Source organism: Trichophyton benhamiae (assembly GCF_000151125.1).
Source record: "Trichophyton benhamiae CBS 112371 chromosome Unknown contig01206.0, whole genome shotgun sequence".
In the NCBI taxonomy this organism is placed as follows: Eukaryota; Fungi; Ascomycota; class Eurotiomycetes; order Onygenales; family Arthrodermataceae; genus Trichophyton; species Trichophyton benhamiae.
In genome coordinates this window covers 1-13,273 of record NW_003315084.1, presented here as the reverse complement: position 1 = coordinate 13,273, position 13,273 = coordinate 1, and the positions used below count along the sequence as shown (strand labels likewise).

The 13,273-nt window shown below is 51.5% G+C and overlaps 10 protein-coding genes across 10 annotated transcripts; 4 read left to right on the top strand and 6 right to left on the bottom strand.

The window, feature by feature from the left end:
- Positions 1–7: 7 nt before the first annotated feature.
- Positions 8–580, top strand: ARB_02712 (uncharacterized protein; the record flags this gene model as incomplete). The annotated part of the gene is made up of 2 exons (XM_003010934.1): positions 8–223; positions 326–580. The coding sequence occupies 2 exons, from the start codon at positions 8–10 to the stop codon at positions 578–580; spliced, it is 471 nt and encodes a 156-aa protein (XP_003010980.1).
- Positions 581–1,018: 438 nt separating this feature from the next.
- ARB_02711 (uncharacterized protein) lies at positions 1,019–1,258 on the bottom strand (the record flags this gene model as incomplete). Its single annotated transcript, XM_003010933.1, has 1 exon — positions 1,019–1,258. The coding sequence occupies one exon, from the start codon at positions 1,256–1,258 to the stop codon at positions 1,019–1,021; it is 240 nt and encodes a 79-aa protein (XP_003010979.1).
- A 133-nt stretch (positions 1,259–1,391) lies between these two features.
- ARB_02710 (uncharacterized protein) lies at positions 1,392–3,386 on the bottom strand (the record flags this gene model as incomplete). Its single annotated transcript, XM_003010932.1, has 1 exon — positions 1,392–3,386. One exon carries the CDS (start codon positions 3,384–3,386, stop codon positions 1,392–1,394), a length of 1,995 nt encoding a protein of 664 aa, XP_003010978.1.
- Positions 3,387–4,536: 1,150 nt separating this feature from the next.
- On the bottom strand, positions 4,537–6,525 carry ARB_02709 (uncharacterized protein; the record flags this gene model as incomplete). Its single annotated transcript, XM_003010931.1, has 4 exons — positions 4,537–4,812; positions 4,899–5,725; positions 5,794–5,979; positions 6,066–6,525. The coding sequence occupies 4 exons, from the start codon at positions 6,523–6,525 to the stop codon at positions 4,537–4,539; spliced, it is 1,749 nt and encodes a 582-aa protein (XP_003010977.1).
- A 221-nt stretch (positions 6,526–6,746) lies between these two features.
- Positions 6,747–7,269, bottom strand: ARB_02708 (uncharacterized protein; the record flags this gene model as incomplete). Its single annotated transcript, XM_003010930.1, has 2 exons — positions 6,747–7,167; positions 7,259–7,269. 2 exons carry the CDS (start codon positions 7,267–7,269, stop codon positions 6,747–6,749), a joined length of 432 nt encoding a protein of 143 aa, XP_003010976.1.
- Positions 7,270–7,429: 160 nt separating this feature from the next.
- On the top strand, positions 7,430–7,594 carry ARB_02707 (uncharacterized protein; the record flags this gene model as incomplete). The annotated part of the gene is made up of 1 exon (XM_003010929.1): positions 7,430–7,594. The coding sequence occupies one exon, from the start codon at positions 7,430–7,432 to the stop codon at positions 7,592–7,594; it is 165 nt and encodes a 54-aa protein (XP_003010975.1).
- Positions 7,595–8,178: 584 nt separating this feature from the next.
- ARB_02706 (uncharacterized protein) lies at positions 8,179–9,119 on the top strand (the record flags this gene model as incomplete). The annotated part of the gene is made up of 3 exons (XM_003010928.1): positions 8,179–8,249; positions 8,329–8,971; positions 9,036–9,119. 3 exons carry the CDS (start codon positions 8,179–8,181, stop codon positions 9,117–9,119), a joined length of 798 nt encoding a protein of 265 aa, XP_003010974.1.
- A 208-nt stretch (positions 9,120–9,327) lies between these two features.
- ARB_02705 (uncharacterized protein) lies at positions 9,328–10,312 on the bottom strand (the record flags this gene model as incomplete). The annotated part of the gene is made up of 3 exons (XM_003010927.1): positions 9,328–9,879; positions 9,946–10,182; positions 10,244–10,312. 3 exons carry the CDS (start codon positions 10,310–10,312, stop codon positions 9,328–9,330), a joined length of 858 nt encoding a protein of 285 aa, XP_003010973.1.
- A 404-nt stretch (positions 10,313–10,716) lies between these two features.
- Positions 10,717–12,414, top strand: ARB_02704 (uncharacterized protein; the record flags this gene model as incomplete). Its single annotated transcript, XM_003010926.1, has 2 exons — positions 10,717–10,784; positions 10,857–12,414. 2 exons carry the CDS (start codon positions 10,717–10,719, stop codon positions 12,412–12,414), a joined length of 1,626 nt encoding a protein of 541 aa, XP_003010972.1.
- A 239-nt stretch (positions 12,415–12,653) lies between these two features.
- Positions 12,654–13,038, bottom strand: ARB_02703 (uncharacterized protein; the record flags this gene model as incomplete). The annotated part of the gene is made up of 2 exons (XM_003010925.1): positions 12,654–12,752; positions 12,826–13,038. The coding sequence occupies 2 exons, from the start codon at positions 13,036–13,038 to the stop codon at positions 12,654–12,656; spliced, it is 312 nt and encodes a 103-aa protein (XP_003010971.1).
- Positions 13,039–13,273: the final 235 nt, after the last annotated feature.

Here is a 13,273-nt window from a genome sequence, read left to right as displayed (position 1 = left end):
GGTCGTGATGGTGATGATGCTGGAGGTCGAGGATGTGATGATGCAGGCCCGTCACCGATGGAGCGACGACGTCGAGGCGAGACAGCGCATAGAAGAGAAGAAAGAAGAGAGAAGAGAAGAGAAGAGGAGGACAGGAAGAAGAGAAGAGGCGAAGATGCAGAGAAGAAGAAGAAGAAGCGAAGATGTGATATCAGAATCCGAATCCGAGCCAGAAGCAAAAAGCGCGAGTCTCGCTTGAAACCGAGAAAAAGGAGACGCCAAGAGGAGAACTCGAGGATTAACTAGAGAAGAGAAGAAGAGAAGAAGAAGACAGTAAAGAGTAAAGAGAAGAAGAAGACTAAGAGAAGAGACTGAGAGTGACCCCTTTTTGCTTCTTCGTGGCTGCAGAAGAGAAGAGAAGAAGAAGAGAAGAAGAGAAGAAGAAGACGCAGCTCAGGGGGAGGCAAGAGAAGAAGAAAGACTTGAAGAAAGACTTGAAGACTTGAAGATGGACTCGACTTTCTCTCTCTCTCGCTGTCAGTCAGTCTTCAGTCAGTCAGTCAGTTACTTCTACTCTTCTACTTCTCGTCTTCTACTTTAATTATCTTCTTCTTCTTCTCTTCTTCTCTTCTTCTTTTCTTGCCCTTCCACCGGCCCGCCTCCGCTCGTCCGTGGCTGAAACCCAGTCAAGCAGCATAAAGAGCAGCAGACGAGATACGAGAGGACTCTATTCTTCTTACTGTTATTCTATTACTGACTGTTATTACTTCTTCTACTGTTACTGTTACTGTTGTTATTCTTAATCTTATTCTTGACTGAGATGACGATGGCAGGACAAGGAGATATTACTCCTGAGAGACAGAAGACAACAACAAGACAACAAAAAGAAGAGACGAAGAGACAAGACGAAGACGAAGAAGAGACCGCTAGTTGCTTCTCATCCCTGTCGCGGGACGTTGGATGGAGACCAGGGCAAGCCTCGTGTCGCTCTTAGCTCGAGTTACTTACATGCTTTAGTTAGTTCCTTGCTAGTCGCTGGTTACTTTACTTGCTGTACTTTATGTACATGCGAGTTACTCGGGGTGACCTTGACAGTAGATGGCAGTAGATGAGATGAGATGAGATGAGATGAGATGGTGTTTAGGATAGACGAGATGAGCTGCTGGTGAAACCGGGAGAGTAGAAGATGATGAAGACGAAGAAGATCAGGCAGGACTTGGTAGTATATCTGAGACGAACGGCCGTCTTGGGTTGTCATTTTCTTAAGATGGATGGACATGCTAGTGACGGCAGGCTAGTTAGCGCCATTAACAGTAGAACAGAAGACAGCAGACAGTAGTACATGAGAACAGAAGAAGTAAAAGTACATGGATACATGGATAGTGCAGTAGACAGTAGTACATGATAGTAGACTAGAGGCGGCCGTGGAGTCGCAGGCGGTAGAGACAGGTGTACTCTCGCCGGCCCCAGTTGGACCTCGCGACGACGACCACCTTGCTGGTCGCAGGCAGATCGTGGACCGCCGATGCAGCAATGGTAAAACGCTGGATGTGATGGGCGGCATGGATGTCGTACTGCCAGCGGCCAAGACGGACGAACGATGGGCCCAGCGACGGTTCGTGGGCGTAGGCGGACTCGGCTTCTCCAGGCCACACTGCCGCCAGAGCCGATCTCACTTCATCACTATTAACACTCGAACTATCACTGAATTCTCCCCAGAGCTCCATCAGCTGAGGAGCGGCGGCCCCGTTGTCCAGGGTGGCCTCGCGCGGCATGTGCTCGACAATCACTTCTTCGGGGACGATGGGGCGGCCAAGCTCGACGGCGAGTTGGATCCTGTTCTCTTTCTTGGAAGTAGTAGTGGAAGAAGTAGTAGTAGAAGTAATAGAAGTGGTAGATGCACACCAGCAGTCGCCAATGTCGTCCCAGGGTTGCAGGGCAGAGACATGAGAAGGACCGGGACGGATACCACCTGCAAGACGGCGGAGGCGGTCGAGGTAGCTCGTGGTAGACGATAAAGTAGGCGAGCTCAGGTAAGGGTCGACAGTGGCACCAAAGCCCAGAGAGAAGAAGTTGGGTCGACGTGGCTCCAGGGGGTTGACAGGAGGTTTAGGAGGAGGAGGAGAAGTCGTTGCTTTGTTAACTTCCTGCTTGAGAAAAGAGATGTCCTTGGTCATGGAGGTCAGACGTTGGTCGACGGCGGCCATCATCTGGCTGATGCTCTCGGTGCAGTTGGCCATTCCATAGTGTCCAGATGGAGAGTAGATGATGGATCGGGCGGCAGAGGCGATCTCGTCGCGCAGAAGGTAGCCATTCAGTGCCATCATAATGCTCAGTAAGATGCAGACGACATGCATGAACCCGAAGTTGGTCACTCCAGAGGGAGATGTAGATGGAGATGGAGATGTGGGAGAAGTAGGAGCAGCAGCATTGTCAAGAGCGGATGGAGGACGGGATGAGGCCGGAGTGTGCTCTGACTGCGGAGTGTGGATGGCTGCAGGCTGGTCGGATGGCGTCTCGGGACGCACAGAGGGAGAGGCCGTAGTCGCAGCATTGTTATTATTATTAGTAGTGGTGGTAATGGTGGTAAGACCGACTGGAGGGCCGATGGCAATGCCTCGCTCGATTCTCTCGGCGGTAGCGCGGCTTCTCTGAGGCTGTCCACGCAGCTGCTGGTAGTGGTGTTTCTGTAGAGATTGCTGCTGCCGTGGATGTTGCTGCTGCTGATACTGCTGCTGTGTAGTCTGATGGATGGATGTGCTGCTGGCTTGAGATGGAGACATCTGAGGTCTCATAGAAGTAGGCCGAGGCCAGCCAGTCAGGCCAAACGCAGGTCGCTCGTTCGCTAGCAGATGGCGCTCCGTGTTCCAGCTGATGCTCGACCCGTCAATTGCATCGGCCAAAAGGTCCACTGGGTCGTCGGATTGTTGCTCTTGCTGTTGCTGTTGTTGTTGCTGCTGCTGGTCGTGGTCCTCTGGCTCCCCCGAGGCCTCTCTCAGCGAGCCCATCAGCTGGATGTCCGGCGTCATACGCCGGACGGGCTCCCTTGGCGGCGTCATGCTCTCGGCCCGCCGCTGCTGGCCCCGCGTCACCCGCTGCTTCTCGGGGCTCTTGCGTGCCTCGTCCTCGATCTGGTGGAAGCCCGCCGATTCGGTCAGTGGGCGGGCGGCTGGACGGGCTGGACGGGCTGGGCGGGTGATGGCGGCCTCGATGCTGGCCGCCACGTCGGCTGCCGTGTTGGCGGCAGGGAGAGAGCCGAGCGGGCGAGGCAGGGCGGGCGTCGCAGACCCTCCGTACGAGAAGGTCTGCTGCGTCTCGATGCTCGGCAGATATGGGTTATCTGCCTCGTTGGAGGCGCCGCCAGCAGCAGAGGGCGTCAGACGCCGCGTGCGTCTTGGTGGTGCCATTCTGTACTCGTCAGACTGGTGGTAAAAGTAGTAGAAGTGATAGAAGTGGTAGCAGTGATAGTAGAGATGCAATAGTAGAAGTGGTAGCAGTGATAGCAGTGATAGCAGTGATAGTAGAAGTGGTGGACGGGACGGAGACCTACTTCAAGCCGTTCAATCTTAAGGGAGCAGGTGGCCCTTATATATATCCTCCCAGCCACCGACAGGAACACACGCCCACCAGAGGACAAACGTCTCTGCTATTGACCGCGGGTATTCAACGTCGACTCTGGCCCGCGATCTAAGCCATTCATCAGGCCAGCCGCTGCCTGTCCCTGTCCTCCCAGCCCCCCTTACTATTGTCCGGTAACGTGAACTCTGCAGCAACACACAACACCAGGACACACTATCTCTGTCACTTTTATTATGTAGAAGATGAAGACGACGAGTAAATTGTCTGTCCTGTCCTCTGGGTGCGCGGGTATATTCAGTCTGACTCGACTCGACTCGCTCTATCAAGTATCGTCCTCGATCAATAGAGGTATAAATAGTAGATCTTGCCAAGTTGACGAGACAGCAACACTGGACATGGATATCATCAACAGGCAGTAGAAGCAGCAAAGACAGCCGGGGGTATCAATATCAGTTCAATATCAGTTCAATCAGTTCAAGTCAAGTTCAATATCAAGTCACCAAAAAACTAGTTAAAACAAGATTTGACGCGCTCCCATGAAAGAAGAGAAATATTATAGAACAATAAAGACGCCAGGCCCGCACAATGCAAAAATGCCAACAACGTAAAAGAACAAGCTGCTTCTTTCTGGACTCGGCCTTTCAACGATGCAGGTTTTTACTCTTCACTCTCGCCTTCACTGCCTTTTTCTTCTTCTTCTTCTTCTTTCTTCGCAGCCAAAAAGCGACGGCGGTTTTTTGTGTTGTTGTAATTACCTAATCAGGACTAGCGCGATGTTTTCGTGACAAGAAGACAGCCGTAAAGCAGCACGAGTTGACTTCTATTTTGGGCATTACTTATATACATTGCTTGTTGCCGCTTTAACAGGGACCGTTTATTTATACATAAAAGTTTAAATAAAAAAGGGGGGACAAGATAGTGGTTATATATCAATCAAGAAGACAAGAGACAACAGCGACGGCGAGGTCGAGTGCTTGACTAGCACTTCCAGATCCCGATGGTGCCGTCCTTGCGTCCCTCGGTCAGATAGCCGTCCTTGATGCGCACGCGCTCGACAATGCTGTGTGCTCGGCCGTCGTCCTCGGATGCTACCCCTGAGCCACAGTCCCAGTGTCGCCCGTCCGTCTTGTCGTACACCTTCACCACGTCCTCGCCCGCCGCAGCCACAATGCGTCGGGTGTCAAACATCATGCTTGTGACTGGCCGGTCGTACGCATACGCATCATGGATGGTTCCCGTGCGAAGATCCCATATCTATCCAGATTAGTCTCACACACTACTATAATAAAGTAAGAAAGAAAGAGAAAGAAAAAAGGGGAGAAAGAAAAGAATAAACTCACACGTATGCTCCGGTCCATACTGCCAGTGACTAGATGGACGTCATCAAACTGCAAACATGTCACTGGCCCAGTATGGCCGACTAGACTCCGGTGCACCTGTCCACTACGCAGGTCCCACAGACGCACCATTCCGTCAGCCGTTCCACACGCCAGCGCCGCATCAAAACACTGCAAGGCACCGACAAAGTCTGCCGAGGCGTCCGGCAGACGACCCGTCGGCCGCCATGCTGCTGAATCGCCCGCCGCCATCGTCGACGACGCCTGAGCCGCGGCCCAGAGCACATCCAGCGTCTGCACGCATCGGCCCTTGACCAGATCCCACTGCCGCAGCGTCTTGTCCGCAGAGCCGGATATCAGCGTGTCTCCGCGCAGGTGCAGGGCCGTCACCTCGTCGACGTGAGCTTCCAGACTGAACAGGGGACACTCATCCATGCTCGACGGCGGAGGCGTGGGCGGTGCTGCAGCTGGGTCCTCGAAGCCTAGTGCGTCCTCGTCGTCCTCGTCCCTGTCGGCCCGGTGGTCGCGTGGTTCGTACTTGGCGCGACTCAGGTCCCACAATCGGATGGAAGCGTCCATCGAGCCGGTGGCCACAATGCTATCTTCCACCTGCAGGCACCGCACCGAGGCGTGGTGGCCCTCCAGGAAGCCCATGCACCGCCCCAGGTTCAGGTCCCACACTCGCACTGTGTCGTCCAGGGCGGCGCTGACCATCGTGCCGAAGGGGACGTCGAAGTCCAGAGCGGCGATCATATCATTATGGGCCTGCAGTTCTCTTATCAGAGACCCAGGCTCAAAATGCTCGTGGAGAACCGGTGTTGACCGTTTTTCTATGTCCACATTGTAAGCTTCCGAGCAAAAAAAATATCTAGTTAAACAAACGAATGGGGATACGCACTCGATGTTTTGTGTCTCCAGGCCTTCGGTGAAGGAATTTTCTCGTAGATAGACTCGGACATGAACGACGAATCACCTTCGCCATCCCCGATCGGAGAACTGGGAATATCGCCCGTCTTGGGTGTAGCTGCCGTGGCCGCTGCCACAGACTCGTCCAGAGCGTCCTCCATGTCCTCCAGCCTGTTATCTAGTTGTACCACTGTCGACCGACGCTCCTCGTTAGCTTTACCGCCTTTCTTCTTTCTTTCTTTCTTTCTTTTATTCTAGACTTACATTCATGTTCCAAGTCAGCTTCGTCCATCTCCAGGCCAGCCAGACGGTCCAGCACAATCTTGCGCATCTTGTTCAGGTTCATAATCTTGTTGTCAATCTCGTGTATCTCTGCACTGCACATGTTCTTCCGCACACCCATCATTTCCAGTCGATGGTTCAACGAGTCTCGTTCCCGCTTTAAATGGCCTATTGTAGGTGGCAGAGCACCTGTATTCCTGTCTACATCCTCCAGCCGTTTCTGGCCATGTGAACTTCGCCTCCGATGAGACTTCCTGTGCTCGTTATCTGCATCGTGGATTGAGGCCTGAAACCCTTGGAAAAGCGAGTATGTACTTGTATCCTCGGGGAGGTGTTGTAGGAGGTCATCTGGCAGGGAAGAGAGAGCGCGGTACTGGATCTCCGACGTGGAAAACTTGGAGCGTACAAGCTCGGTAGGCGTCGTCTGCGCGAATGCAAACATCCTCCTCTGGGCCCCGGGTCTTCGCAGCTCTCGCTGGATGCCCGACAAGGCTGCCTGGTAGTGGGCATTGGCGGTAGGATCAGTCGTGGTGCTCATAAGATGAGACGCCGTAGTCGTGACTTTGCGGCCAAACGCCTCCAGCTGGCGGGACTAGTTTATTCCCAAGTACCCTTTGTTAGCCACCTATCTAAACAAACACCTCGTCCTGGCGAAGAAAATACTCACAGTAAGCCCTGTTCCCAGCACAGAGCCTTCGTCGTCGCCCGTTCCGTAGTGAGAGGCGCCAGAGCCAGAGCGGCTCCGCGCTGCATTGCCGGCCATGATAGAGCAAGTAGGAGGAGGGTGGTGAAAGAGGCGGTCGAAACTGGAAGGTAGCTATGCAAGCCCGATCCCCAGCACTCTGTCTGTCTGTCTCTCTCTCTGTGTGTGTCTGTCTGTACGCAGCTAAGCAGCCATGTAGCCTCACGCTGCCTCTGTTCAACCGGCCATTGACTTGCAAGCTCTTCCTGCGGCTGGCTTGCGGGCTCGCTGGCGTTGTCGACTTTTTGCGTGTTTGGTAGAGGAGAAAAACGCTTGACGTTGGGATGTTTTTTATGGCGTTTTTTGTTTTCCAGGTTTGCAGCTTGGAAAAGGGCGCCAAGACTGTATTTATGGTTATATATTACGGTATTTTACGCTCTTGCGATGCCGAGGCGGCTTTACTCTATATACTCCCTATACTCCCTATACTTACTCTCTCTTCATCCTCTTCTCTTTCTCTTTTCTTTACTCTATACTCCGTAAGAATAAGAAGTATAGAGCAAGAAGTATAGAGAGAGAAGTACTCCGTATTATTACCTCTGGTAAGATTCTGTGTAAGGGAGTGTATGGCGCTAACCCAAAGTAAACTAGCTGCAGTCAGTCCATGCCGAGGTTTGGGACAAGAAGAAGACGACAAGAAGACGGCGATGAAGATGAAGATGAAGATGAAGATGAAGATAAAAGAAATATAAAAAGAGGCATAGAAGAGACGGAGAAGACAGCTAGAGATATAGGAGGATGGCAGGGAAGTGGTAGGCAAAGGAGATAAGAGAAGAAGCCCGCTATACGGTCGTATAACTATCCGCTGCTACTCCCCAGGCACGCAGTCTATATACTTCCAGTCACAGCTGCAAGACATTCTATACGACCCCTGTAGATAACTAGTTAGCACCGCCATAGCAAAGTCCCTATCAAACTGCTAGCCTGTAAGTAAAGCTGCAGCATCCGTCGATTCAAGCCGGCCAGGAAGAGCCCTGCAGTGGCTTGCCAGTCAAGCCACCAACAAAAAGGAAATAAGAAGAATCGAGCCCTCTGGCCACTCTTGGGGCGCTTCACAGCCTGACTCACCAACAATAGTTATAATAATCAGATAGCTAGTTAATCGCCGTCGACTGCTCTGTTTCTTCGTCTTCTACTTCGTCCTCTACTTCGTCTTCCTGTAGTCCGATGCGAGCTTCTCTCTGTCTGGCCTCCCTGGTCCTACTACCCCTGTCGCTTTGCCTCCATATCCCAGCCGTAGGTTCTTCGGCCCGGAACCGAGATCGCGAGAGCTCTGGGATCTATAAAGCTTTTTAAGCTCGACTTGCGCCTGAGACGCCCGACGACAACGACAACAGCACCTGCGCCTGTAGCATGGACGCTTCCATCGATCTCTCGGACGCCTCCAAGGCGCTGGACCTGGAGAACATCCGCTTCCAGCTCATGTAGGTCATCTCTCTCTCTTCTTCTTTTTTTTCTGGCCTCCCTGTGCAGCTTTTATAGCGGTTGACCTGACTCATATAGTCGCCTGGAGGATACTATCACCTTCCACCTTATCGAGAGAGTCCAGTTCCCGCTCAACAGACGGATATACATCCCCGGCGCCGTCAAGATCCCCGGCAGTGAGCTCAGTCTCATGGACTATGTCCTCAGCGAGCAGGAACGTCTCCAGTCCCGTGTCCGTCGCTACCAGTCACCCGATGAATACCCTTTCTTCCCCGACGTCGTTGAAACGCCCATCCTACAGCCTCTCCAATACCCCAAGATCCTGCACGAGAACGACGTCAATGTCAACGATGTGATCAAGTCACGCTACATCAACGAGATCCTGCCGTCGCTGTGCAAGTCCAGAGACAGGGGTGAAGCGCAGGAGAACTACGGCTCCTCGGCCACGAGCGACGTCAGCTGTCTGCAGGCACTCTCGCGGAGGATCCATTTTGGCAAATTCGTCGCAGAGTCGAAGTTCCTGGCCGAGACGGACAAGTTTGTCAAGCTGATCAAGGCTGGGGACCGGGATGGCATTGAAGAGGCCATCACCAACTCCAAGGTCGAGAAGATGGTGCTCGACCGGCTACGGCTAAAGGCAAAGACCTACGGCAGGGACCCGGCAAATCCGAGCGAGGGCAAGTCCAAGATCGACTTCGAGGCCGTCGTCTCCATGTACAAGGTGGGTAATGCTCCAGTGTCTCTCATTCGCATATACATACATGCCTGGCTAACAAGTTCTACAGTATAGCGTCATTCCAGTGACAAAGTTCGTCGAGGTGGAATATCTAATGCAGCGACTGAAAGGAACCGAGTGGGAAGACAAATAAGCCGACCCCTTTTCTTTTCCTCACAGGGTAACAAGACATTTGAAATATAACCACGGGTTTTCCAGTTAGATGAAACGGCAGGCAATACTATGGGAGTACTACCGGCCGACTGTTTATTTAGGGCTACGACCACCTCTAATCACGAACAAAAAATTGAATAGACTTCTTTTAATTCTTCGACTTTTTTTTTCTTTTATTGTATTACCATTCACGAAGATGGGTTCAGGAATTCCTTCAGGTTGGCCACGGCAGCCTCAAACTTGGACGCTTCTATCAAGATCATATGGCCCTGCGGATGGATTCCTAGCTCCTGGAACGCTCTCTTCGAGTCCGACTGTCCCTCCGTCTCATGGGTATAGTTATACCCCGTATAGCATAGGGCGTGCTTGTGCAGTACCTCGTCTTCGGGATGGAAGTAGAACGTCTCGGAGCCTTCGTTGCCGGCCTTTTTCTTCTTCTTCTGTGGCCGGTCGTCTTCCTGGTCCAGTTTCGACTCGACTTCTTGGTACGTTTTTGATATTATCAGATAATGCGTGAAGTTGTACGGCTCCTTCTCCTCAAGGGCCCATGCTATCTCCTCCAACAACATGGTGTACATCGGAGGAACCACTTGGGCGGGTACGTTTATCAGACGTTCAGTCAATATCAGCCCGATCTGGGGGATTTCCGGCTGGGAGAGCAGCTGATTCAGTGTCGAGCAATCAGGGCTCGACGACTTGGTTCGGATATAGTCTGTTAATGTCTTGATTACAGGTACATCCTACATAGAAACCCGGTCAGGAAACCAATCCCCAGTAAGCCTAAATTCACCTTAAACGTCACCTACCTTGTGTTGATGTAGATTGAGAACGGTAAGAAAAGCGTATGGATCCGTCTCATTCCCGTCTACCTTCACTGTAGAACCCAGCAATGGCTGTGATAGAATCAGATCAGACAGCGCAGACAGGTCAAACAGCTGTGAGTCCGAGTCGAAGAGCTGGCGCAACAGCACCTTCAGGCCGTGGAAGTCCACCGCAGGCTGGGGATCGAACCATTCAAAGTCAACATTGATGATATCAAGATCCTATCCTATGCGATTAGTATATCTAGCCCAGCTACAGCAGTCAATGGGTATATTTCCTTACCTCGTCGCTGCTGTCCTCCGCCGCGCCGTCCTTCATCTCAACATCCTTCACCTGCTTCCGCTTTCCCATTGCGACCAATAAGTGTTCGACAGACACAACCAGCCAGTTCTCCTTTAGATTCTTAGCTCCTTGCAAGCTTCTTCAAGTCAACCCCGTCCTTTTCTTCTCGTTTTGTTTGTAAAAAAAAATAATAAATAAAATAGAGATTATAAAAATAAAATAAAAATACAAAATAAAAAAAAGATCCCAAGAATCCAGAGACGCTAAACCGCGATAGGAAACCACCCCACTGCTTATCTTATCGCTTGATCCTTTTTTTTTTTTCTTCGCTTTTTCGAATTATTTTTTTTTTCTTCCTTTTTTTTTCTTCTCTCTCGCGGGGGATATCAAACTCCCGCCCACGGCGTCAATTGAAGTCTTCTCTTTTGTTTACAAATTATTCCTAGGGGGAGGTTCGATAATAGAAAGCCAGAATGTCTGCCGTTGAAGCTGCCAATGAGCCTCATAAGGCGTTTGACACCATTCTCGTCCTTGATTTTGGGTGAGTCACTCTGGGAATACCCCCCTCCAAAGTCGCATTGGAACTACAGGGCTGATACCGGGGATTATGCAGATCACAGTACTCTCATCTGATCACACGACGTCTCCGTGAGCTCAATATCTACTCGGAGCTTCTGCCATGCACCCAGAAGATTGCCGAGTTGTCCTGGAAGCCCACCGGAGTGATTCTCTCGGGCAGTCCGTACTCCGTATATGACCAGGACGCTCCCCACGTCGACCAGGCTGTCTTTGACCTGGGCGTCCCAATCCTCGGTATCTGCTATGGCCTACAGGAACTTGCGTGGCATCATGGTAAAAATGTTGCCGCCAGTGATAACAAGGAGTACGGGCACGCCTACCTGAACATCCAGAGGCATGGAGAAAAGGGTCAGGCCAATATCGACCGCTTGTTCCAGGGTCTGGAAGACAAGCTCGAGGTCTGGATGTCACACGGAGACAAGCTGTCTCAGCTTCCCGAGGGCTTTGAAATCATTGCCACGACATCCAACGCGCCCTATGCTGGTATTGCGCATCAGACGAAGCCGTACTTTGGCATTCAGTTCCACGCAGAGGTTACCCATACTCCCTGCGGAAAGCAGGTACTGGATAACTTTGCTGTCAAAATCTGCGGTGCTAAGCAGGAATGGACGATGGAGAAATTCGTCGACAAGGAGCTTGCGAGAATCCGTGCGATGGTCGGTGAACATGGCCAGGTCATCGGTGCTGTGAGCGGTGGAGTCGACTCTACCGTTGCTGCAAAGCTGATGAAAGAGGCCATCGGTGACCGTTTCCATGCCGTCCTTGTCGACAATGGTGTCATGAGACTCAACGAGGCTGAAATAGTCCGGGAAACCCTGACAAAGAACCTCGGAATCAACTTGACCGTCATTGATGCCAGTGAGAAATTCCTCGGCCGTCTAAAGGGTGTCGTTGACCCAGAGCAGAAGAGAAAGATCATTGGCAATACCTTTATCGAAATCTTCCAGGACACTGCAAAGACCCTTGTTGAAGAATCAGCTGGCTACAAGGAAGGTGATAAGATCGAATGGCTCCTCCAGGGAACCCTTTACCCGGATGTTATCGAGAGTATCTCTTTCAAGGGCCCCAGTGCCACCATCAAAACTCATCACAATGTCGGAGGATTACTCAAGGGAATGCACCTGAAGCTCATCGAGCCTCTCCGTGAACTGTTCAAGGATGAGGTTCGCAGTCTAGGAACAAACCTTGGAATTCCCGAAGATTTAGTATGGAGACACCCCTTCCCTGGACCCGGAATTGCCATCCGTATTCTTGGAGAGGTTACTCCCGACCAGATCCGTATTGCCCGCCACGCCGATTCGATTTTCATCGACGAAATAAAGGCTGCTGGTCTCTACCGCAATATCAGCCAGGCCTTTGCTGCCCTTCTACCAGTGAAAGCCGTCGGAGTTATGGGGGACAAACGTACACACGAGCAAGTAATTGCCCTTCGTGCCGTTGAGACCACCGACTTTATGACTGCGGACTGGTATCCATTTGACGGGAACTTCCTGAAGAAAGTGAGCCGCAGGATCGTGAATGAGGTCAACGGCGTCTGCCGTGTACTTTATGATGTTACAAGCAAGCCCCCAGGCACTATTGAGATGGAGTAGACCCGACGAGGCGTTTTGACTACTGGCGTTCTGTACCTCTGTTTTACACAAAATAACCTCATTGCTAATCAGAGTTGGCTTCGTTGCTTTTCTGTCACAAAAAAAGAATAACCTCATATAACTACTTCCTATACTGCTAGTTATACATTTATTTCTTGCAATTTACCCCTTGTACACCCCTTTTTTTATACCAGTCCTGCACGGCAGTCTTGCGAACCTTCTCGTACTACCAGGACTGTTTATAAGCCTTGTTTCTGTCGAATCCTCTCCTCATCCTCCCTCTTCAGCTCAGCATCTACCTGTGCACCGCGAGATGGCTTGTGGCCGTGCATCCGAGCCTGGAGTACCGTGAAGTTTCCATTAGAGCAAGCTTTCCAGCTATCTGAAACAGATATTTCCTGCTAGACTTACCGGAGCAGTAGGATCTATTTTCGCCAACTCGTCATCAGTGGGAGAGTGTTTCCCCCTTGACTTCTGTTCTTTCCCATGTGCACTTCCCCGTCTGTTGGAGTCAGGGGGGTTGTCTCTGTTTCTGCGGGCATTTTCAACCTCGGACCGAGTGACATTGCGTTGCTCGTTGCTCTCATAGATGGTCCTAGTGCCGACGTTGGAGTTTCCAGCCATAATGAAGCACTTGTGAGTAGCGGTAAACGGATACTTCGCAATCACTATATTCTGTTGCAACTTATGTCGATATCTTTCTCCCACTTCCCATCTATTTGTAACCCCCTTCAGCCTCAATAGAACCGGTGATGTCATAGTTAACTAGTCTTGGAACTCCAGGCTTGGGGGGGTCGGTTTCCATAAGTACCATAGCGGATAAAGTATGTTTTGCAGCACTACTATCTTCCATAGAGAC